The sequence below is a fragment of the Aphelocoma coerulescens genome, chromosome 19 (assembly GCF_041296385.1).
Source record: "Aphelocoma coerulescens isolate FSJ_1873_10779 chromosome 19, UR_Acoe_1.0, whole genome shotgun sequence".
Classification (NCBI taxonomy): domain Eukaryota; kingdom Metazoa; phylum Chordata; class Aves; order Passeriformes; family Corvidae; genus Aphelocoma; species Aphelocoma coerulescens.
In genome coordinates this window covers 7,925,942-7,951,272 of record NC_091032.1, presented here as the reverse complement: position 1 = coordinate 7,951,272, position 25,331 = coordinate 7,925,942, and the positions used below count along the sequence as shown (strand labels likewise).

General features: G+C 41.0%; 1 protein-coding gene across 1 annotated transcript in view; it reads right to left on the bottom strand.

Annotated features, from left to right (window-relative positions):
- The window catches only part of ULK2 (unc-51 like autophagy activating kinase 2), a 36,268-nt gene that overhangs the window by 5,416 nt on the left and 5,521 nt on the right, over positions 1 to 25,331 (bottom strand). Inside the window, exons 4-23 of the mRNA XM_069033075.1 lie at positions 19,283 to 19,315; positions 18,883 to 18,919; positions 17,515 to 17,688; positions 16,362 to 16,435; positions 15,744 to 15,845; positions 15,335 to 15,393; positions 14,943 to 15,025; positions 12,904 to 12,954; positions 12,441 to 12,526; positions 11,678 to 11,849; positions 10,721 to 10,781; positions 10,388 to 10,480; positions 7,252 to 7,389; positions 6,101 to 6,246; positions 5,785 to 5,865; positions 2,769 to 3,055; positions 2,479 to 2,672; positions 1,874 to 1,983; positions 920 to 1,072; positions 79 to 287 (exon numbers count right to left, since the gene is read on the bottom strand). Coding sequence (XP_068889176.1) covers positions 79 to 287; positions 920 to 1,072; positions 1,874 to 1,983; positions 2,479 to 2,672; positions 2,769 to 3,055; positions 5,785 to 5,865; positions 6,101 to 6,246; positions 7,252 to 7,389; positions 10,388 to 10,480; positions 10,721 to 10,781; positions 11,678 to 11,849; positions 12,441 to 12,526; positions 12,904 to 12,954; positions 14,943 to 15,025; positions 15,335 to 15,393; positions 15,744 to 15,845; positions 16,362 to 16,435; positions 17,515 to 17,688; positions 18,883 to 18,919; positions 19,283 to 19,315 — 2,343 coding nt within the window. The remainder of the gene's footprint in view (positions 1 to 78; positions 288 to 919; positions 1,073 to 1,873; positions 1,984 to 2,478; positions 2,673 to 2,768; positions 3,056 to 5,784; positions 5,866 to 6,100; positions 6,247 to 7,251; positions 7,390 to 10,387; positions 10,481 to 10,720; positions 10,782 to 11,677; positions 11,850 to 12,440; positions 12,527 to 12,903; positions 12,955 to 14,942; positions 15,026 to 15,334; positions 15,394 to 15,743; positions 15,846 to 16,361; positions 16,436 to 17,514; positions 17,689 to 18,882; positions 18,920 to 19,282; positions 19,316 to 25,331) is intronic.

Genomic DNA, 25,331 nt, shown 5'->3' with positions numbered 1-25,331 from the left:
CATGGAGCAGCCCTGGTTTGACCAGGTCTGTTTCAACAACATCACACATAAGAAAACATTAAATGATTGTTTCTATACCTCCATTAAAGTTTCCTCAGGCAATTCAGGAGCTTCAAAAGTGATAAAGCCCTCTAGGCTGGGAGGGGAAGTACCATAAGGGATGTACTTCAGACTCGGAGCCGCCTCGGCCCCCGGAGGAGAGGAGCCCATATAAATACCAGGAGGAGAGCCCATATAAACACGGCCACTAGTGGAGCAGAGAGACCCTCCGGAACTATTTGATCCAACTACAAGAAAAATAACACACACATTCAGTCTGATTCAGCACTGGGGCTGTGGGTGACAGCAAGTGACACATCAGGAGCCAGCACAGAGTCCCCCATGGAAGGCTCTCCTCACTGCTCCTTGCATGGCTCTGCAGAGAGTGCACAGGCTGTGCTGTAACAACAGTGGTAATTCCTAACAGATTCTGGGATTCATGGCTTTAGGATCTGGTGAGTTCACACTGCTCACCTGAAGCCCTTAACCTTGAGGTCTTTGATATTTGGCAGCACAGCTGACACATTCCAAAATGCAGGCAGCTGCCACCCTCGGTGTGCTGTTTCTGGGACCATGCACGGCAGCAGGCAAAAATCAGAATTCTGACTTTTCCTCTCCACTTTTGCCAGAGAGATTACACTCCCTGTGAGGGAGTAAAGCTGTGTACACAGGAGGTTACTCACTGCTGGATTGTAAATCTGTGCCTCTGACCCTCTTCAGCGGGGAAAAGGCAGAAACCACCTGATTTTGATCTCTGCTTTCCAGAGCACTTTTACTGTACGCCCTGTGCAAGGCAGCAATCAGGCCACTGGCCCAAGAAGTGGACAAGCCTAAGTGCTGCCTTTGAGAAATGTGCACACAACTGCCAGGAAAGTCTTACCTGAGGTGGTTCTTGTTCTGAGGACCATGTGGGTGCAGGTAGGGGGGGTGGCACTGCTTGGAGGGGACCCCACGGTGAACATGACAGCCCGAGAGCTCGCCCCGCTTCCCATGGATGGAGTTGCCATTGCAATTCCATAGGCTCCTGCTGGAGCTGGGAGAGAACATTTCAGCAAGTTAGTTCCTATTCCATATAATCACACCAAGATGTAATTATATGCAGCAAACTGGAGCACTGCACTACAACGTGCTTTGATGCAGATCCAAGCCCTGGACTAGTTAGAGGTTCTGACAGGAAATAAAACAAGCTGAGTGGACAGTCTTGGTGAAACACAAACAGTCAAGGTGCAGCTTAACATATCTTTTAATTTTCATATCTCAGTGTTCTACTCTCAGCAACAGAGACTCCCTGAGAGGCTGAAGATGTCAGTTTTGCAGCAAAAGATACAACAGAAAAATTCTTAAGGCAGATCATGACAGGTCTGGAGGCTAGAGACAAGCTCTGTCTGCAGAACTCCTTCCACCTGCTCAGAAGGGAGAACTTCTGGTGGCAAGGGATAAGCTCAGGGAGGAGGAGAAAAAAACCTTCAAACATCCAGAATTACATAAACTGTCTTTCATATAAAATCAAGGTGGAATCAGGAAATGAAAAGCCACAAATGCTGAATTAAAAATAAAGCCAGACCAGAAAATCCCAAACCCCTCCAGCCAGCATAGGCAGTCAAGATGTTTCTGTGTTTAGCACAGAATAAGTATTTTCCTGTCTTGGTTATTTTTAAAGCTGTGCTAAAGAAATGGAACAGATCCCCTTAAACATTAAAAAAAGCCTTCTGTGCTGAGGCTAAAAATTGTCAGAACCAATTATTGAAGTTGGAAGCAGAACTGTGATCCAGCTGGCATTCCATAAAAACCCAGGCATACAGAGACAGCTTGGATGTATCACTCTGATCCTTACCTGTATCCATTGGCCTCTCTGTGTTGAGGCTGTCTGTACTGCCTTGGTATAACTGGCCCCCAAGGGTGGTCTTTACCTGTTGATCTGACAGCTTCCCAGTACTAACAGATCTGGACAGGAAAACACATGAATTCCAAAAAAAAAAGTTATTCAGTAATATCATCCAACTTGCAACTAAGGATGACTAAGATTCTTGGTATTTACTACAGAGAATCTTTCAACAAAAATAGAGAAAGTATTGAAATCTTGCTCGTTAGCATGGATCTACTAAAATAGAGCAAACCATAAAAATAAAGAGACCTTTTTCTCTTAAAAAAATTATATTGCAAATTTTGTCATAGAGATTTTCAAGCAAAAACTGAACAGGCTTTACAGAGGCAATGAAATTCCAGATTCAGCTAATCAAAACAAAAGGGAACTAGACAGCAACACAAAGTGCTCCAGGAAGTCCCTGCTATATTTATAGCCAGTACAAAATGTTTCTGTTGCACACACCAAACCTCAGCATCCCCTCACAGCTCACTCGCCCTCTCAGAGCTGCTGTGTGCAGTTCTGCTGCTCAGCTGCCTCCCCCAGGGATGGATTACGAACCCTGCAGTGCCTACCTGCCAAAGGTGGTTTTGCTGTGCTGCTCTCCTGCCTGTTTGTCAGCTGCCTGGCTGGAGTGGAAGTGTGTGAAGTCCCTTGGGTCAGTGATATCTTTAGGCTGCAGTGGGGGTTCGGTCAAGCCCTGGCGATTTGCCAGGGCCAGCAAGTTGGAGGATGCTTGAGTTTTAGGTATTTTGAAAGGAGCTGTTGCCTTTAAGGATCAAGAGCAAGAACAAACAAAAAAACCAAAGTTAAAACCCCAAAATATTCTTGGTTTCAGGCACTGAGAATTGCAAATGTAACAAACCTTAGTGGGGGAGCCGATGATTGTTGGTAGTGGGGTTTTGAAGAGCCAGTCTGAGCTCCTGGGTGAGGATCCCATGTGCTTGGTAGGTGATGTTCCCAGGCTACCTGGCCTGCTTGGCTGTGGAGAATGACTGTATCCATATCCAGCATAGGAGGGGCAAACTGGGTCTGAGTGCTGCTTTCTGAGCTTCTGCTTGTTTTGGTAGATATCTGTGAGAGTAGGAGCACTCTGCAACCTCGCTCCCATTAAAAGTGACTGTGGAGATTGAGATGGTGGTATAGGAGAACCTGTGGAGATGACAAACAAGAAGGTAAAATTCTACTTGCAGTGTTTGGAAAGTGTATTGATGAAGCCCAAAATGCCAGAGAACAACACTAAACTGCAAATACTGAGATGTGTTTGATCATTAGCTCACTAGATAGCAAGGAGAATGGAATTAGCCCATGGATTATTTGGACTATTGCTACACCACACTGATGAGACCTCCAAGCTGCCAAATAGGCACAATTTCAGGCTGACAGCTGTCCTGGCAGCTGCAGTACATCTGGCAACCTGCACCAAGACAAATAAAGTGGTTGGATTCAGCAGGAATGGCATAACCAGCATTGAAATTCCAAGCTGAATAGAGGTTCTCAAGGCCTGGAATGATATTCTTGCAAACAAGAGCGTGAATGCGACATTGCATGTTAATGACTAGTTTTGTGTGTAATGACTTCATTTGCAGACACAAAGGCAGTTCATGTTCCTGAAAGAAAACTAGGTGCTAAAAAGAACCAAATTATTCAGCTGGAACAGTTTGGGGACATTACTTTGAGCAGTTGTTTACTTTTTAGTCTGTCAGACTGAATCTTTTTTCAAAAGCTGACAAAGGAAGTCCACACTTAGGTACGAGTGCAAAGTTTCTCCTAAAGCAAATGGGAGAGCTCTAAATCATTATTTAAACAGAGGGCTTTGGGGAAATATCTCTTATAAACACCTCACCTACTCAAAGATGCCCTTCCTCTTTCAAAATTAGGCCTGAAATTTGATGAAATGTTCTGCTCCCGGTGTGTGTTTTTATGTCTCATGATAGGGAACTGTGCAAAGTTACAAACAGAACATCAGACTTCAGCTTTATGGTCACAGCTTCCCAGAGAAAATGCCTGTCTGTAACCTCCAAGAATTGACACTGAAGTGACAGCTTCATTCATGTTTAAAAAGAAAAAAAGAAAGAGAGAAAAACTGAAAATGAACCATACAACTAGAAAAGGTTTATAAAAACTGGCCATGAAAATCCTCTGAGACAGGCTTCATTTCATAAATGTCTGCTCAAAAAAACCACCACAAACTTCTTGCAGTTTGCTCAGTAAAGTGCCCAGCTGTTACAACACATCTTTCAGCCTTCTTAAGCTCATGTTTTTGCTAGTTGGATTTTGAATATGAGCTACTTCATCTTGATTTCATTCCACTCCATTAAGCAGTATGTTTCAGAGCAGCCTGTCTGCCTGCAGCTCTAGCAGAGGGATCAAGTCTATTTCTCATTAACTTTCCAGCCAAGAATTTGCTTGCCTGAAATCCCTCTGCTTGTCTGTCTCACAGCACTGAAAGTCCTCACCTGTCGTTTTAGAATCAGTCTGAAATCTCACTGGTTACTGTTCCAGGGTTGTTGCCACCCCAGGGAAGGTTTCTGAATTAAAAGTGTGTCCTCTGCTGCCACTGGCAGCAAGAACAGCTCAATTAGTTCAGAAGCCACATTACGAAAGACATCTTCAGCCCTTAGAAAAATCTCAGCTCAGATGACCTCACCTCACCCAAAGCAAAAAACTGCTTCCCATCCCCATTTAAATGCTGAGAAACAGACTTGCTGCAATTTGTGGTATTGTACAAACAGAAATACCACTGCAGTCATTTCAAATTAAGAAGTGAAGCCAAGGAGGAAAAGAATGCAGGAATATGAAGAAATGAAACATTAAAATCCCTGCCAGCCATGAAAACAGTGCTGTGGTGTGTTACAAGTCAGTTTGATACTGGCAAAAGGCACTAAATCAACAGCCTGACAAAATTCCATCCAAAGAAAAGTTGCAACAAGAAAAGCAAATCCAGTGCTTTGTATTCTCTTCACACACACCCTTTTTCACTTTTTAGGAGACTATTTCAAACCTAAGGATTCACTCATTCCTTTTGTTGAACCAGCCAATGGCACAGCAATTATAAAGGCAATTTTTAAGACACACCATTGAACTTACTTCATATGGATGAAACCAAGCAGACATGGCTGCTCCAAGAAATAAAGGCTCTATCATCTCCAGATGGTTTTGGAAAAGTGTTTAAATAGGGGAAAACCTCACAATGCAGTTTCAACACCACATCTTACAAAGTCAAAATAAAATGTATAACTAGTATTTTAGATAGAGAAGAAAAGGCACCCAAAATGTGCACAGAGCAGAAGAACAAACTGCTGAATTGCATATTCTTATACCAAATCCTTCTGGCATTACAGTGCAATTCCATCTTTAACAGTCTCAGAACATCCTCAAGTCCTATTTCTTCCTGATCTTTTTTTTTTTTTCCTGCTGGCATGCCACAATAATTTATGACTTGCAAAGCTTGCTGACTGCTTAGCAACAGTAACATCAGATCCCAACCGATTTCCCAAGGGAATGACGAAAACGTGTTGCACGCTGTACACTGGCAGCTCTGCCTCCCTTTTCTGAGAACTGGCATGACAGAGCTGGTCTATCAAAACCAGATTCTGAGCAGCACACTACTACCATTCATTATAAAACATCCCTCTTTAAAGACAGGCTTCATCAGAGCTGGTTTTTCATCTTGAGAGTAAGAAATTTCAGTCGCTGTCTTGTTGTGTAGGGAATTAGTTATGGGCAAAGGTGCCACCCAGGCCACAAATGGGCTGTTTCCACAAAAGTTCAGCGTCTCCTACTAGCCCATTCTAATGTGTGTTGGCTCTCTCCCCTTCACAAAATACTCTAGAAGCTCTATCAAAACAATGCTGATTGCATTGTCCAAAGTCACTCACCTGAGAAGTTCCTACTCCTTGATTCATGTCCTTGGAGTTGTCCACAACAACAGTGCCCAAGCTGCTCAGGTATGGTTCCAACTATGCAAACAAAACCAGAATGTGTATTTACACTTTATACTTCACTTACAAACAACAACAAAGCAAGTGAAAACCTAGTTAGTTTACCTCTGTGGGCCATTTAACAGAAATTATTTCTGCACATGTGACCGAGCTGGGCAGGTTGGGGTTTAAGATTAATTTCAAGCAAGAATTAGAGTTCTGAATTACTGTTCCAGATAAAGGTCTACTAATTGCTAAGCATTTCTGTGCTTACCTAGTGGTGAAGGAGAATATGGCCTGGAAGATCCTGTGGACAACCTGCGCCCAACGCCCTGGGCAGTGTCAGCTGGCACTGGAGAGCACGAGCCCATCTTCATGAAACCCATCGGGCTGGTGTTGGAGCGTCTCACAACTCCAGCTCTGGCAAGGTAAAAGAATGGTCACACACACTGTGGTCACTGGTTCCTTGAGATAAGCTTCAGAATCCCTCCTGAGGAGTCTGATCAGTTAAAGGAAATACTGGTGTTTCAAGAGAAAGCTAAGAACTTAAGCTAAGCTTTCCATACTGACAATAATCATTAATTCCTTTTGTTCACAAACACTTTTAAACTTTCAGTGCCATAATAGTCTGCTAACTGGAGGACATTAAAATAGACTTCCTTCAGTACACCCTAATCTTCAAACAGCTTGATGATCAAATTTTTTATTTCACAACCACGTATTAATGTAAATGTCCGTTTTTTAATCAGCAAAGATTCTGAGAAAGTTTTCATATTGGGTCTGATATATAGCTCAGATAACTAAAACCAGATTATTTAAGGGAAAGGCATTTCTCCAAATGTAGCAAGTATAATCAAATCAGAGATCCTGGTAAAAATATGCAAGAAACCCTGGGTTTTGTTTTTGTAAAGATCTTCAGAGTTCTGAGTAGTCTATTTATGAGTCTTTGACCTTCACCAGCCTGATCCTGTAGACCACAAGGCAGAGAATAAGCCTGGCTCACTAGAGCTTTGTAATGGGACAAGCTGGTTAATTAGCATGCCAAAAATTGTTTCCTTGATATTCTACAGAACAAAGCATTCATCTCATCATTACATGTGTGGAAACAAAACATAACTTATTACTGACATTCCAGTTCATGATGTAATGCCATGCAATACACAAAGAGCAGTAAAAAAGCAAGACTTCATCTTTTTACCTTCTTGGGTTGCATTTTGAGTGAAAGAACAAGCTCATTTTGTTTTCATGAAAATATTTCAAGTGCCCATCCAACAATCTTGAGATTGTGAAGGGCTTTTATTTGTTATCATTGAAATGTCTCTTTAGTGTGGAAATAAAATGACATCAGCAAGAAAGCAGGGACATCTTCCAGGGTACAAACACCAACCAGAGCCAAGAGAAAGGAGTTAAAAAGCCCAGCCTCACCTGGGTGATCCGTGGGGGTTGGACACGGGGCTGGCAGTGGAGGAGAGGTTCTGTTCTATGCGCTGGTAATTCCGTAGCTGGGTGGGAACCGGGATGGGCGCCGTCTCGCTGCGGGGGGACACGGAAGGTTGACAGTGCCTGGAGTTGGAGGGTGTGGAGACAGGAGATGGAGACAGGAGATGAATACAGGTAGGCAGGTCTCTCTCTCAGGATTGGACTGTAGGAATTTTGAGGAAATCTAGGAAACAGGCAGATAAACTTCCTCTGCGCTCACTGGGCGCGCTGCGATCTTGGCTTGTCCTAACCCAGCTCCAACTCTGCACGGAGAAGGATCAGGAACTGTTCAAGCCTCGCTGCCTTCCCTGCACTGGCTGGGATCACACGGAGCTGGGAGTCAGCCCTTGGTCACACATCACTGAGATCTCCAGATCCCTCTGACTCCCTGCCAAGCCGCCCGCTGTGTTTACCACACTTGAAAATAGCGTTCTAGGAAAACCCAGCGCGCCAGGGACAGGAAGTTCAGAGCAGGCTTGGAATGTGGACAAAAGCCACCGAAGCACAGGCAGAGATATCCCCAGAGACACTGTGAACTTGCAGGGGGAAAACATGTTACGTAATAGCCAACCCCTGGCAGGAGGAGCAAAACCACACACCTGAACATTAATCCACAGATTCCAATTGCAGATTGGCCAAGTTCAGCTGGAGTGGCAGTGACCTGCCTCGCCTCAGTGTGGCCCCTGATAAGGGACTCCAACCACTGCATGTAATCAGTAACCAACACTTTTATAGGAAAACAGAATTCAACGGAAAGAATTTCAAACAAATGGGTTGTTTGGAAGATAATCACTTTATTATCTGGCCCTTTATTGACCATGTCTTTAAAGAAAGATTACAAATTCTTAGAAGAAATGTGAAAAAAGTTCTCTAGAAGACAGGTAATTACAGCACTCACTGCATAGCTCCAGCTGAATAGAAATCTGGGGTTTTTTTTACTCTATTTGTCCTATTCTCTTTGCTACCTCTTAGAACGAAATATTACTTCCTAATATGCACAGAACTTCCTAAGCAAAAGAAAATAAGTTTGTCCTGCTATTGCCACCCAGCTTCTGGATCCCAGAGTAATTTCGAAGTTGGCTGTGGGCACACAGTCAGCAGAAAGCCTGAAAACTTCCAAGCAAGGAGAAGGACTCCCAAGTGGAAACCACAGGAAGGCTGTGGGCAGCCTGCCATGACTACACAGCACACTCAGGGAGCACAGGGAGCCTCTCCCCCAGGAGAGGGAAGCAGATGTTATTCAAACTGTGGCAGTGACACTCAGGAGACCATGAAGGCACTTCAACTTTTAAAGAACTCAGCATGGAAAACGCCTTTCCCTGCTCTCACACAGCCTTGCAGGTAAGTCCAGGCAAGCTCTCGAACTGTGAGCTAACTGGAGGCAGCAATGCTGTGGTGCAGAGGCACAGCCCCATTGGGGCTCCCCAGCTCAGGCCCAAAGCTGAGCTCTGGCCAGGCTTCCTCCAGTCTGATGAGGTTTGTTACCAGTCAGAGAAAATGCAATACAGATGTGTGCAGAGCTGCATGCAAATCTTGTTTCTCTGAGATCCAGAGAATAAAACTGGTAATAAACCACAGGAGAGTGAACCACCTCGACCTAATCTGCCCGTTCTGGTTGGAGACTGTCTGTGAAGACACACAACATAAAGCAACATAACTATAGGCACAATTAATTCAGTTTGATCAGTTAATCAGAAAGATTCCCTGTTTCACAGGGTATGACCTTTTGTAAAACACCAAAAATCTAAAAGGAACAACCCACAAACAATGAAAGAACATTTGTCAGGAAATAAAAACCCAAACCCCAAAACCAAACCCAGCATCTTGTAGAATACCAGACACACACACTGCTTTCTTCAGACCATGCCCCAAGCAGCCTCAAATGCAATTACTGAATTAACTGAGCCAATAATTAAATCAAACTATTAAAGTACAAACACAGAGTGTGAACAGTAGGCACCTGTTTCTAATCACATGACCATTTAGCTCTTAGTAATGTACAAATGACACAAATGGCATATTTTCATAAAACTTCTAACTCTAAAACTCTGCCTGACACAACTTAAAACATGAAAAAACAGTGTATTTATACTACATTGTACGTGGCCAATTCAGAGCAAATGGACCTCTACAGGCAAACCATCCCCATTATCTGCCCTTAAACATAAAACATGAGGCTAAAAGCTGTATCGACAGCCCCTGTCAGCAGATTGCACCAACTGCACAAAGATCAGCACAAAGTAGCAAACTTTTCTTGTGACAAGCATTTCTAAACAAATAATGCTGATTTGCAGCCCTCTAGCACTGGCACAAGCCAAAAATGCACCCAACATAATAGCTCTATTCCCCAGTTAGCCACTCATCCTCTTTCTGTTCTGAAAACATCACAAAATTCATCACTTGAACAAATTCTGCTTAGATATTCCATGAGTAGTTAAACACCATCATTAAGCTTTACTTTTTCCAAAATAACACAGGAAAGATTTCAGGCACCACTGATGAAAATCAGTTCTATTTTAAACCAGCAGAAACTGAAGCCTACAGCCATGTGGAAGAAGGGGGACTAATTACCAGTCCTGCTGATGGAAAACCTGCAATACACGTTTAGCTCCTTCATGTGACTTTGGCATCTTGTGAGACAGAGCCATGAAATTCACGGTAATCACTTCCACAAAAGCCACACCCAGTGACCAGACAAACCAAACCAGCTACGAGATACAAATCCACAGCAATCTGGGCTTTCAAAGTTCCTCTTCTCTCACAACCACTTCTTAAAACATATCTGCATTCAACATCTTGACTTACTACATTAAGGCTGTGCTGTGCTTCCCAGCACCAAAAAAGACAAGTCAGTTATGTCCTTATATTTGTGCTTTTAAACAATTCAAAATTTAAACAGACAAAGAATGCTCTCAACTCCTTAAGGAAATCTTTTGGGGATATACCAGAGAAGGCATGCAGTGTAGAGAGGCTGGAAAAAAGAGGTCTGGCTTCTATTTTAGCCCAGTTTCACAATTTAAAAAAATAAATAAACAAAGCCAAAACCATAACATAGCAGAGAATCTAAGGCCACATCACACACCTGTTAGCTGTACCAGAGGCAGCACTTCGAGAAGAGGCTGAAGATGGTTTCTGTACAGTTCCTGAGCTTCCAGAAATAGTTAATGGTGACTGCCTGTGAAAACAAAAACCACTGTCAAAAGACAGGTCCCCATACCAGAGAAACTCTCTACTTGGCAGCAAAACTTCCTGAATTCAAGCTGTTTAGATACTCATATTAAAATCAATTCTTGGTAATCTTTCAGAAAGTCCACAGAGCTATGACAACCCAGTGCCAAAAGCCCAGAACCCCCTTCTGCAGCTGCAGCATCAATTTTTGAAGAGATTTCTTTTGGAAGAAGCTCAGCACACCTACCCTCCACACATCAAGAACTCGCTGGAAGCCCGCCTGCCAGCTGCTCCCAAAGGCATATCATCTGCAGGAGGGAACACACACAAAACCCACATCAGGAAGCAGAATCAGAAAAAAAATTACATTTCCAATATTGCTGTTGTAGAAAAAACCACTTCTGTGAACATACAAAAGTTTTCCACAAACTATTTTGTGTAGGAAAATACCTCAAATGTGACCCCCAACATAAATGGAACTGGGGAAGGGAGTTCTTTAACAAGTTTTTTGCTGTTTGTTTGTGAGTTTTTTTCATATTAACAACAGTTTGGAAATAAACTCCATTGTTTAAGGGTACAAGGTATCAACACTGGGATGTTTACAACAATGGATGACAGAAACCCTCCAGGCAGTCATTTAGTCAAATATTTACCACAAGTTGGTGGCATTGTCCAGAAATCAGCTGATTTTGTGCAATTCAGGTTGGGGCCCATGTCATAAATGTGCTACATCCAAGTCTTTCCTTTGTATAAGCCCAGGCTGATGTTTTACCTTTCATGTTAGAAGTGTTTTATGTTTTTAGCTACACTTGTTATTTAAAGCTCTAGAGCATGAGCTATAAATGTTCAGGGAGTCTGGAGGAAATAAAGGGCCTGCTTCCACAAAGAATTCCAAGAGAATCCTTGTGTCTTTTATCAGCAGTTGTTTACAACTGAATCTCTTCTTCTACTGCCAAGCCCCACTATTTTCCATTACTTTAAACCACCCCTCTTACATATTTGGCTGCTTAACTGAAGATGAAAATGTCCCTGATGGACGTACAGTACCAAACAGTTTCCCTCCAGAGAGGAATCAAACTACAGAAATTAATTTCAATGTGAATTCAGACACATTTAGAGCAAAGAGAGCCAAAGAACAACGGGAGGTAGAAGTGTGTTATGAATGAAAATTGGTTTGAGATGTAAAAATAAGAAAGGCTCTTACACGAGTGGTCTGAAGAGATATTGTGTGGGACAAGAACAAAGTCATCTGTGTCACAAGAGGAGTTCTTGCTACTGGTACTGGCAGAGTCTTTAGAGACTTGAAGATAGTTAGGAGGACCCAGTGGAGGGGAAGACAAATTTTCTTCTTGAATGTGCTGCATGTCTGGCAGAGACTGGAGGGGGGCGTTGGGAAAAAGAAAGGGAAAAAAACCCACTGTAAATCCAGTGATTCAGAAAGTAGAAATGCTTTTGAACTATGAAATTTCAAATACTGGATAACCCTGTAGTGTCAGTTTAGACAGTACTGTATTGATTAGACTGTGAGTTTAAACAATTGTGATTTATTCAATCATTCCTGGTGATACAGATGTACCTCTTCCAAATGTCACATCAAATTGAAGCCACTGGTTTGTAATAAGGGGCCTTAGCCAGAAGGGCCAATTCAAAATTTATCTGTGACAGCCATTACATTGCAAACCATATTAGAACATCTAAAGATTTGCTGCTCTAGCATTTGATACTTATATGTATTTTTTACCTTAACCAAACAGAACAACAAAAAACCCACAAGATACAACCCAAGGAGCAAGAGAGCACCAAAATGTTAATGTTATTTAAGGAAAAGACACAGGTGTTCCTTGCTCTTTGCTCTTGAACATGACAGTTTACACTGTCAGAATTAAAAGATCTAGAAAATTCATGAACTCTTGACTAAACATTACAGAAAGCATTTTCTGGAGATTGTTGTGTAACACAGAACTTACTGGAGGAGAAGCAAAGCGACAAGGAGAGCTACCACAGGAACTGCCAGAGACTGAGCCTGGGTACGTGGGCACTGGTACAGGACAAGCTAGAAGAGAAAAACCCAGAGGGAAAAAAAAAAAGGGGACTAAGACTTCAAAAGGCTGAATTTCAAACAAATTTCCTCACTGCTTCTCATTCATAAGCCCTTACACAGCTTATAAGAACAGCACATCCTCAATCACACGAGGGTATTTAAGTTCAGTGGAAACGTCAAAAGAACAAGTAAATAAGTATCACATTTCAGTCTGGCATAACACAAAAAAGGATTCAACACTCGGCCTCATAATAGAGCACAACAACAGGCAGGCTGAGGAAAATGTCTCATAAACACTTAGTGTGATATTTGGCAGATCTTTCTCCCTCCCAGCCTGCAACATTCATCATTTACACAAATAAGTGACAAAAAACCCAAAACCTACTCACATTTTTTCACTGTTGAAACGTGATCCAGGAAAGGGTGGTTGAAAAATGCTTCTGTAGAACAAGAAACAACCACCACTGTAAGTAGATGTACAAATGACAGAATTTACAGACTATATTGCAGATGGTGATAAATGGTTGCCTTCCCAGAATCAACATTGCAGAGCCAGAGGGTGAAGAGCTTATAAAAGATTAAAGCTTTCTATGGTATGTGCTGCTGAAGAGTTTGGAAAGGAAACAAGAATCAATTGAATAGCTTCAAACATCAGTCAGCAAGGCAAATCAGACTGAATCACTGGAGGACATCTTATGACTGCACTTAAAGCCATGAAGACAAGAAGCCTTCCTACACTGCTGAGGAAATTATGTTCTCTGTGGTAGTAATTCAGTTTTAGTCTGCTCTTCAAAACAGTGAGCATTTTTCACACCAGACACTGGAAGTATTTTCAGCTCTGCCTTTCTCAAGGATTGACATTTATTTTTGAATTCCATTAATGCTACACCTTAGGTGGCAAAAAAAAAAATCACAGCAGAGCCATTCTCCTTTCCACTTCCCAACAGCAGAACACGACCTGTGCAGCCAGTTCATGGCATAAAGCAGAATTAGACACCATTTCTTTAACAATTCCTCAGTGAACTCACTGTTGTTACATTAGAAATAGTTTGCTTTTGTGGTAAATGGATATGCTGAGGCACTTTTAACTGAGCATAACCAACTGGCCACCAGGTTACATGGAAAGTTTTGTTCTGCAAGGAGCAGTGTTCAGCTGGTTCAAGGAATTTGAGGGTTGGTGGGAGCCAGCTGCTGAGCTGGGTGAACTTTAATGTCCTAACACTTGAGGCAAAACAATGCTGTGCCTCAGACATAAGCAAATAACAAGGAGGAAAAAAAAAAGAGAAGGAATCTGAGGACTGCAGTATCTCCTTTCCTTCAGCAACACTTTTCTCCCTGACCCAATAAGGGAAGGAATCAAGCTGTAATGCCTGAACTATGTAATTATTAACTTGAACACAAGGATCAGGTGCTCTCCAGCTTTTGTACAACACCTGCTGTTCTACTTTATATTGCTGGAAGATCAACAAGACTTAGAGTGCTATTTTTACTTTAACAACAAGAGACTGGGCTCTGTTATAAACTCTCCCTTTCACTCCCTTTGCTGAGCACATTCCAGAGCAGCCCCTTTGAGGCCCTTTAAGTGGCTCAGCCAAGGAAAACATGACTTTCATCACTGCCATTCTGCTTTCTATTTTTCTTTCGAAGCACAAATGCTTTCTCCCACCACCACAAGCAATACAGTGAATTCCCCATGTTTGAAGAAACTGTAGGGATCAGCACACCCAGAGTGCAGAGTGGAATCAACTACTCACAGTCCATGTTTGTGATGTATTATTTCTCCTACACATAGAGATTTATATATTGACCTCTGGATACAGTCAGTAGAATTTATGACATTTTACCCAATTATTGTGAGCTTTTTCTGGATCTGAACTAAAGTTTTAAGATTAATGTTTCCTGGCAGCTATGATAAAACTGCATTGACAAGTAGTGCTATAAAATTTAAATAACCAGCATGAATATAATGACATACAAGATGCAGCTAAGAAGAATTAATGAAGATTTAACTTTTCAATAGTGTGTTTCTAAAGTGGGTTCTTCCAGTACTTTGTTACATTTCTGCAACCACATGGAGATCAGAAATATTTGCTCCCAGTACGATGCCAAAACACCAGTTAAAGTAACAGAAATAAGACTTCAATATGAAATTTAAGGTATAGAGCAAACCCTCAAAGGAAAGGGCACAACTGAAATAATTAAACTGATTTATATTTCACTACTCAACAACATGATTTATGTGTATCACTTAATACTGACAGTGATTTATTTTAGCTACTCTGCCTTCTTTACGACAACAGAGAAGAAAAAAACCCGTTCACTTCTCACGTAATTGGCTGTAGACAAAAGGTCAAGATAATTATTCTGGTCACATGAATACAACTAACAAGGAAAGTCAAAAGAGCAAGAGGAAAAGAGAACTACATACCAAAGTCCATTCTATCTTTTTGGTTTCTCTGAAGCAAACCCAACAGCAGGTCAGCCAGGTAAGCTGATGTTTCCCTAGGAATGCTGCACACAAGAGGAAGTAAAACATGCATTAAATTTAATGCATGCATTGAATAATGCATAGCACATTGAATTTCAGGAAATCAGCATTCTGCTATGACCTAAGTCATCACTATCTGTGCTTTATTGCCTTGGTACACCTAGTTTCAGCTAGGTACAAGGAAGGCAAGATGCAACATGACTCACTGGTATCACACTACATCCTTGTCAAGATAGCAGCAGCAAATATTTTTATGGACCCCAGGCATTCCCCAAGATGAAAAAGTGTTCAATCAACAAGTGTAAGTGACAGGAAAGGCCATAGTGACATACCTAGGAATCAAATTCCTGTTCTTTTCATAAAACATTCTCAAATCTTGAGGACTATTGGCCTGCCAAATAAAAATGTACATTAATTAAAGCTCAGTTTCATGGAGGAAATAGCTTTTGTACCTAAGCACGCATACACAAAAAGGAGGCTTTTGCATATGGGCATTAAGGGGGAAAAACACCAAGCAGAGCAGTGACTTCAGCACTGAGGATCCTTATTTATGTATTTCCTCTGGATTGAACACACTCATCACGCAGACTAAGCATAAACAACTTCTCCCTTGGTATTCTCAAGCCTTTGCAGCACCAACACTACACTCAGACATGACTTGCTTCTGCTTTCCTGACTAGAAGCAAGAGCCCTAGGAATGTCCTTCAGACTGAGAAGATGGAAAAGGAAAGCAAGTGTTACCTGAAAAGGTGGTTTTCCAACAAGACACTGATAAATCACGGTTCCTATGCTCCACAGGTCTGCTTTAGCATCGTAGTGTTGAGACATAATCACTTCAGGGGCCTGGAAAGAACAGCAAAGTCTGAGAAGGGAAAACAAAAAAAGCAAAGCCACAGCAATATGACTCTCCTGTCAGAGCAGTATTAGCAGAGACCACTTTATTGCAAGAGAAAATTAAGATTTTCATGTGCATCACATGGCTTGAGAGGTAAGAGCTCCATCTAAAATGAAAGCTGGGTTTCAAAACCACAAAAAAACTAGAAATGCTGATGTTCTGAAGAAAGCATCCAGAATGTGGCATGCTTGGGAAGAAGAGGGAAGTGTTGTTTACTTGGCTTCTGCAGTTCTTCTTTGGACAAAGAAGCACTAAAAAATGTTCAAAGTCTCTCTGATTTTAACAATCACGATCTCCAAATCCCAAGCTAAAAAAAGGTAGTAAAACTATGGAAAGGGGAACTGCACTCTGTCCCTAATCCTTGTAAAGCAACACGAGGCATTTGCCAATCTGCAAGCAGTCAATTATTTTGTTCTGGCAGGAGAACGTTTGAGATAAGCAAGATAATGTGAAATGTCCCTTACCATGTACATAGGGGAGCCACACAGAGTTGCAGCCATCATGTTGCTGTGCAGATAACGAGCAAACCCAAAGTCAGCTGTGTAAAGAACAACCTTGGTCAATGAAAAGAAAGATCATTTTCAAATTTTTACAGCCTAGAAATCACCTGTCTCTGACTGAAATCTGCTACAAATAACAGTGGGATTGAAAAAAAGACAGGTTTAATATCTAGCCAGCTACATGGAATAGTAGAATCTTTGTCATGCTGAAAGAATAATATATTATCTTTTAAATGAGCAAGCCAAGAAGCAGCAGTGACATCATTTGCACAAACTGCTGCTCAGGCACCTCCCCAGCTGCAGAACAGCCTGTCTGGCGTCAGCAGGAAAGGATTAAAGTCACTGGCTAAATATAAATGGCTCATTAAGGGTGATGAATATACAATCTGCCTGCAGTAAAATCACATCAGGTACAAGTTTAAGAAGTCAAGTTTCAGGTGCTGAATTTTCCATGCAGGCAAAAGCATCTGAAGCTATCAAGTAAGGACAGCAAGGGAAGAAGTTTTGTCTCCCCTGGGCAATTTTTGAGCAAAAGCATAGGAAAGAACTTGCTGAAAGCAAGGTATTTTTAAATAGATGCTTAACAGACAACAAGGAGTGATTAAAACTCCTGGAGTGGCCTCTGCAGAGGAGTTTGGTAGTATCTTGAATACTTGACATCTCTTCCCTGTTACAAGGCCAAGCCTCCCCTCTGCCATGCCAAAAATAGGCCATAACCTTCATTTCTACACTTCTCAAAAAACCCTTAGAAGGGTCTACCACTAAAAAAGCAAACAGCTGGAACTGCAATTGGAGTCTTGCATAAACACAGTTTTGAAATGGGTTAAAGGCTACTCCAAGTTTCAAAAGTTAGATTCATGCCTAATTAAAATAGTTTAGTACTAGAAACATCAGCTAAATAGATTTGTCCTGCAGATTTAATCAAAAAGGTCTTTATGATTCAATCTTTTTTTATCCTGAGAATGCATCACAGCATGAAGCTCATCATTCTTGACTTGCTGTCTGATTTGCATCAATTGAACGCACTCCATATCCAGTACTTGAACTAGAGAGACATTTCTGAGGAGGGAAACAATCCAACAGTGCTGATTTACCTTTCCAATCAGAGAACATTTACCTATTTTGATGCGAATGCCGCTGACACTGGATTTCCGACGGCTGGCGTAGGACAACAGAATGTTCTGGGGTTTGAGATCCCTGTGGATGATGCCTTTGCTGTGCAGGATGCGCATGGCTGCTGCAATCTGCTGCAGGAACACTCGGATGGTGTCCTCACTGAGAGTCCCCTTAGCTGGGAATGACACACACAGGAGCAGGGGGGAAAATAAATATCAATATCGTTGGGTAAAAGCAATAAACTTCACAGTGATCAACTGAAAACAGTGAATTACAGTCCAATCATTATGAATCAGATCCAATCCCCAGTGGTTTTCTACACATGTAAATATTCTCAAAAATATAGACATCATTATAGTTTTACAGCAGCTACAGAACTCTGAATCATCTGTTTTTACAGTAGTTTATTCAATTTGGTAGCATCATATTTGTAAAACTTCTCAATCGCCATTAAATCCTAAACTGGCTAAAAAGGCAAAGGAGATAAGAAAATAAAAGAACTTCATATAAAGTGTATCCAAAAATCACAGTAAAACCTGAAGCCATAAAACTTGTTCTTTAAACAAATCATTATAGGGATGCTGAGAACCACTCTGCTCAGAAATTTCATCCAGGATAAGATTAATTTGAAAGGAAAAAAAATGAGATCTACTTTAGAAAGTCTCTTCAGAAGGTATTATCTCATTCTGCAGTCTGAAAAAGCACTGAACACAGGAGCTGGATTTCACTGTCTGAGTCTTTCCAAAGGTTTTAACAGCAAGTGAATTAAGCTTTTAATACACACAGTTACCATAACAATAGATGTGCACAAAAAAGATTCCTTCAACACACTGAGATACAAGGGCAAGTAGAACATTTTCATCATGAAAAATATGAAGATTAACATCTCTGCTCAAAATTTTGGTTGTAAGAAGAATCCATTTGCCATGATTCTATAAATTCTGTCCTCACTTTGGGCAGAATCATGGAAAATCTCTCCTAAGCCAGCACTGCCTCTTTCTTGAGAGCATTATTATATAAGTAAATCAGTGCTTCTAAGTTCACATCTCGGAAAAGAAAACAGGTGGAATCAAAACACTGGGAACAGCCCCCAAAATGCAGTTTTAGAAATAGAAACCCACACATTTTTCAGCATACTACTTATGGTTAACTACAGCTTCTCCCTCATTGACAAATAAGGGAATGTTACATTCAGCTGTGGCAAAAAAAAAAAAAAAAAAGCATTTTCTGTCTGTGTATTATCACATTCACCCTCATTCACCCACATTTAAAGCACAGGCAGAAGACTCAGAGAAACACCAATGGATGTCAGGAACACTGAATATAAACATGTAAAGCAAAATAATAGGGAAATACAGTAATCAATTACCTTGTAAGTAATCGGCCAAGTCCCCACCATTGCAGTACTGTTAAAAACAAAGGGTTTTATTCAAAATACAACCACTGAAATACCTGCTACATCATTTCTACTTTGTAATCTTTTAATGAAAATTAGATCTCTTCCAGCTGTTTGCCTTAAAATTTCTTTGTTAATTATTTGTAATTAATAATTTGAGGAGTCACACTTCATCAATACTTACAGTATCATAACATGAAACTGAATAATTTATGAAACAAACAGTGCTGATAAATTTTGTGAGGCATAGGAAATTCATAATTTACTTTTCAAAATTGTTTGTTTTAGTAAGCCATGGTTAGTTTGCAGCTGTACAAAGGAGTAGGTCTAAAAGTCTTTAAAATCAACCAGAAACATACATGTTAACACATACCTCCATGACCAAAAAGACAGAGTTGGGCATTTCCTAAACGAGGAGAAGAAAACAGATTTAAGAATGCCAGAAGACAAAGTCTGTACCTGCATTAACCAAGTGTAACATGGGATTTTTCAATCACTGAGACATCTTAAAGTTACAATTTCAGAGCATAGCAAAAGTGTAGATTCTTCACCATGAAATATTTTTACATTTCCAAAAACATTTTCATATGTAAAAGAATAAAATCACCAGGCAATAATTCCATAAAGTGTCTCCCTGAGCAAGCCCTAGGCAGAAGCACATCCCTGCCATGTTCCTCATGGCAGAGCTGTGAGCTGTGTCCATCCTCCTCAGATTTTCCAAAGCACTGACCTCCCATGACCTATCTGCAACCTGAATTCCCTCTCTTGTAATTGTGGAAAAGTTCCTGAAAGACAGATTGCCTAACTTATACTGTAAATTATCTACACACTCCACAAAAGCCTGTTAAAATATATATTTATCTGTGCTTAAACCTGACTGCAACAAAAACATTCATCCATTTTCCAAATATTTATTTTGTGTGGGGGAAGAAAGGCCTGACCTGTCTCTGCTAATAATCAACATTGTTTTCCACAGTCTCCTGCAAAAAATAGTTCTGCTGGGCCTACAAAGTTGAAGATTCTGAGAGTTTTTATAAAGTAAAAGTATTTTTTCTCCCTCTGAGCTGATTAAGATTGAAAGGAAAGAACACAAAGAGAACTGGAAGGAAACATAAGGGAAGTGTACAGTAAACAGGATGATGCTTTTAGTTACAGAGTATGTTACCTCCCTTTCCCTTTAAAAATAAACTTAAACAAGAGGTGACAGATTGAGGGAAAATATGGTTTTTAAGACAGTTGAAGGAAAAGGGTGAGATGGCACCAGACAAGGCCAGGCACCTGCCCCAGTGGGAAGGGGGATTGCAGACAGTCTGACTAAATCCTGCTAAACAGTGTCACAAGAAAGCCAAAAGGGACATTGCACAGCAAAATAAATGCTGTGAACTCAGCCACCTTTCTCAGTGCTTGCACTGAAACTTCAGCAGATGTTCAATTTGACCACTCTGGCAAGAATTACCACTAGGGTGCCATTGTCAAGGGCTCACTAATAGCTTATGTTAGAAAGCTTGAAAAAGAGAAATAAAAGCAAAAATGGGCCCTTGGGCCCAGGCTGGAGAAACCAACAACCCTAAACACCACCCAGAGCACAGAGCTCAGGGATGGCACAACCCATCAAAGCCAATCCATCACAGACACAGATATCCAGACAACTACAGATAATGGTAATAATTACAGTGCAAGATGAACAGGCTGGTTTAAGGTTAACTCAAGAGTGAATTAGTCTGCTTCATCTTTGGGAAGCATTTAGGCACTCATGTCTCTGTTACAGAAATGCATTTGAGGTTCTTTCCAGCCCAGAACATCAAGCACATTTTGCAGATTTGTTTACATTTGGAAATTAGCTTCAAAGAAAGCAAGTTTCTAGGAACATGAGTCAAATCTGTTGGGAATAAAAGGCAAACTCCAACCAATATAGAATATTAAAGCAGCAGCAGATCACATCTCAGGAAGTCCCAATTGTTCAATGTTTCTGCAACAGCTGTGGCCAACATGAACCCTAATTTACATTCCTATAAACACCTCAAAACCTCAGTGCATACAGCAAAGCAAAAAAACCATTAGTAATTACTTGCTTTGTAAATTACTGAAAATATAGAATGATAATTCTTCCTTTCTGCAGTGTTCCTCTGCAACAACACCTTCCAAGACAGAAACTCTCTTTCAGGAACCCCAAAGCTGCCAAACATCAACTGAGATCCCAATTCATCGAATTGAAAATTCTGCCAACTAAGGATCACTTCACCTAAAGGACAACTGTGACGTGGAAAAGAACAACCCAGATAAGGACAGAAAATCCATTCTGCAGTGACAAGAAAGCAGCTCAGCTCCTGGATTTGCACCCGAGCATTGCAATCCCATGAATCAGAAAGATGTTCCACAGCATCAGAGCCTCCACTGCACAAAAACAGCAGCTTATGGCAGCATGAAATGCTCAGCTCATGACAGACATTTATTCATAACAAAACTAAGAGGATGTTTTTGCTGGATTCCCTTGGAAACAAAGTCCTCTCAAATTAACTTCTCTCTTCAGAAACACAGAGCTGATGATTTGCCCTGTTGTACCAGTCCTCACCTGTTTAGAAAGTCATTTCTACAAATCACACTGGATTGCCTTTATATAGCATTAGTCATCTTTTTTTTGACTGATACTCTTGATGAAAAATAACAGATCAAGTCATCAAGTGAAGTCATAATTAGAAGTAGAGTGTGTTTCCTTAATGTATCTTGGACAATCCTTTTTTAATAAATCAGCAGAGCAGATTAGAGATTCCACAAAGACATTTTCCCAGGCTCAAAAGTCCTCTCCAATTCACAGTGAGGAAGTGATAGCTTGCACAGAACTGATACCAACCTCCCCAGCCACAACTTGTCCCAGCTTGAACTCCCAACCAAACACTTTTCAGTATCCCACCAACACAAGCTTTAGTTCAAAACAGCTGAACTTGTTCAACCCTTCAGAGTTGCTCAAATTTTACCTTACAGTTCTTGGCCAGCCTGACTGGGAATGTGATCTCCATTGTGGGAACACCTTCAGAAAAGACAAGTCAGTTCTGGAGACACATTTTTCCCTTCTAAATTATTTTGCTGAACAATAAAGCTCTCCCTATCAACATTCCCCAGACCTCTGATTTCTGTTGACTTGCAGAGCAAAGCGCTCAAAATGGAAAGATTAGAAAACCAGCATGTTTCAGATCTAACATTCAGGAATAAAGCTGATCTAGCAAGTTATTTTAAACTGCCTCTTGAAACAGATAACAAAGCTTTCAACAATTTGCATTGATGTACAGATCACAAAATTAGTGCAGCTGGAGTTGTTCTGACCTACACTTCTACCTAGATAAATAATCAAGCAAAACAAATATCTACTGTGTTGCAACAATTACCAGTTTTGCCCAGCAACCCTTGTTTTGCTGCTTAAAGTTTTCTTGACAAAAACCCACTTTTGCTCCTTTTTATTCTGAATCTAAGTTTTACTTGCAAACTGAAGTAAAAGATGGCAAAGGTTAATAAGAAACCATTTTACAATTCTGAAAGGTAAGCAGATAAACCTAAGAGAAAGAGGTTAAGAGGCAACACATTTGCCAAAATTTGCTACGTTTTAATCCAAGGCTTCCACCAGTTGTCCTGGGGAATGTGAAGTTCCAACCTGAATCACAGTCTCAGCACAGTAGTACCATTTAAAAAAACATTAATTGAAAAAGAAGTCAAAACATCCATGGTTACTTCCAAGAGCTGTTGCTGGATCTCTGGAGTACTGGCAGAAACATTCCCTAGATTTCATTTTGGTTCACAAGTCCTCCTTTAGAACAAGCTGAAGGTCTGCAAGGAGCTTAGTGAGCTCCCAAAGCAGACACTGTGGCAAGTACTTTCTTCCTTTTTTTGCTTTTTTGAGCCTGTAGGTTTTATTTCATTGCAGTTTATGATGGGAGTCCCAAAAGCACGAGAGTTAACCTGACAGCTTGTGCACTGCTATTATCTGATTAATTTTCTGCTATGTTCATTTGTGCTCTATTGGATATAATTTTTTGGCCAGGAACATACTTTTTTTTTCAGCTTTAAATACATTTGGCAAAAATTCTAGTGATTTAGTGAAAAAGGACAGGTCCAGATCTTTTAAAGGCTGTTTCTCTCTGTATTATAGACATTCTTGGTTTACTTTGTGAATGTAACACAGCAGCAACTTCTGTGTTCAGCTCCTATCATCTAAAGGGCTGAACATTTTGTTAATTCTGACTAAATGTTAAATCTCAGACTAAATGTCACTTGACATGTGCCTGTAGGATTCAAACAGGGCGCATGCTGCCAATTATTCACATAAAAGAGCAATCAGCCATGGAGAAATCATTCATTTGCTGCTATGTACAATGCTGTATTTAACCAATATATGGCAAGTGGGGAAAGGGGCTGCTCTGCTGCCCAGCACCAAGGAAAAGCAGAGCTCTCAGCACAAAGGTTCAGCACATTTGTGTGCCAGAAAATCCTGTGAAACAGTTCTGAAATTCAAATTACAGCATCTAGGCGCAGCAGGTAAGCTAAGGCCTGTGTGGTAACTCCAACTCTGGTTCTGTGGGCCAGAACAAATTCTAATTCTGGTTGTCCCCAGCCTCCAGCATCTACACTGGCATCATTCCTGCACTGTCATAACCAACCTTTCAGCTGCCATCAGCTGCCAGGTGGTGTTTCAAAACCTTTACAGTTGCTACAGGGCAAGATTTTTCTTTTTATCTGAACAGCATGTTCTCATATGATTATTTCCACACAGACACAGAGGATGGATACTGACAAACACAAAGGCCTTAAGCAAGGAGGTGAGGGGACAAAAATAAAGCTATTGAGACATCCCTGTTCTGAAAGATCTGTGATGGGAGTATGGAGGCAATGAAAGCTGTGAGACGCCAAGATCAGGAGCACACACAGGATGCCTGCAGCAAGTATCTCAAGAAACACATGCAATAGTACCAGACCAGCTGGAGTCCTTGGGTAAACCAGAGGCATTTAATTCCTGCTGCTGAAACAACAGTTCCTCCCCTCCATCCCTACTAAGAACTCCTGGGCTCTGCATACAAGCAAAGGCTGAGCTGTAGGTCCCAGAAGGATCTCTGGCTCCATTCCCCCTGGCTTTCTCTGCTTCCAAGGACAGCAGAAGCAGCTGCAGGTTTTTTGTCTGCTCTGTACCAACAAGCTAAGACAAGAAACAATTTTTATCCAGATACTATTTCTCCAATAACACTCTAGAAATTACTTCTCCCTAAACTACTGTTCTAACAGCAAACTTCAGACTGCATACAGTGAGGACATTAATTCACTCTCCTAAAATGCTATCTCCAAGATACATTACAGGCTTTCATTCTGAGGGCTGATATTCTAGAGAGGTCTTGAATTAAATTATTTGCTAAAACAGGCACTGTCTGGCACTGTGTAAGAGATTAGTCCTACTCAGCACACACTTGGGATCATGAACTGCACAAAACTGTAAATTCATGCCCTAAATATAGAACATTCCAAATAACTTACTGATACCTTCATACTTCAGTGGAATACTTTATCCAAGGATCTCAGTGTATTTTATGCTGGCGAGTTAGAGGTTATTTTAGACTCCTTTTGCTTTTAAGAAACTCTGAGCTCCACTTCCCCAATTAACAGGACCCAAGATTGATTTTCTTTTGCAGGATCAATGACATCCCACAGCACCACCATGGGAAAAGAGTTACATCCTCAAACTATTTCAGAGATTTGGGAGTTCTTTTATTCTTGAATGACAGACAATCAAACACTTGCCCAAGAAGATAAGTGAAAAACATCTCTCTTGCTATCCATCTATTTTACCTGAGTTTCTTTAAGCACTTCACAAAAAATTAATTTCACATTTAGAGGTGAGCTATTTTACTGCTGAAAAACATTTGTCTCTCACAGATGGAGGGTTTTTATTTGAAAATCTCTACAAGTTCCCTCAGTGGCTTCCACACCTTGGTGTGTGCAGCTCCCCAGCCCTGGGAGGTGGCACCAACAGCAGTGGTGTGCTCTGCTTACATAAAATGCTTATCTGCAGCTCAAACCTGCCAGAGCTGCACATCCACCTCACAGAAATCAAGGGCAATTACCCTGCTGGCTGCAGAACAAAACATTTTTATGCCACCATTAACATACACCAGTTCACTAGGGTGTGGCTCCAGATGAATGGGCACTTCTAGTAATTTAACTCTAGACACACTAATAACATATCAAAATGCTATTCCCAGGAGATGAACGATCAGCAGTGGAGAAGGTTTTAAAATGCTCGTGCACAATCAGCAGCATGGCCCACAAGTTCTTCTTGGATTTAATTAAAACCTTCGTGGTGTGTCTGTCTTTATTATGCTGACTTGTGTGACTGGTCACTGATCATGCAACAGGAACACAACCATAAATGAAGAGACATGAAG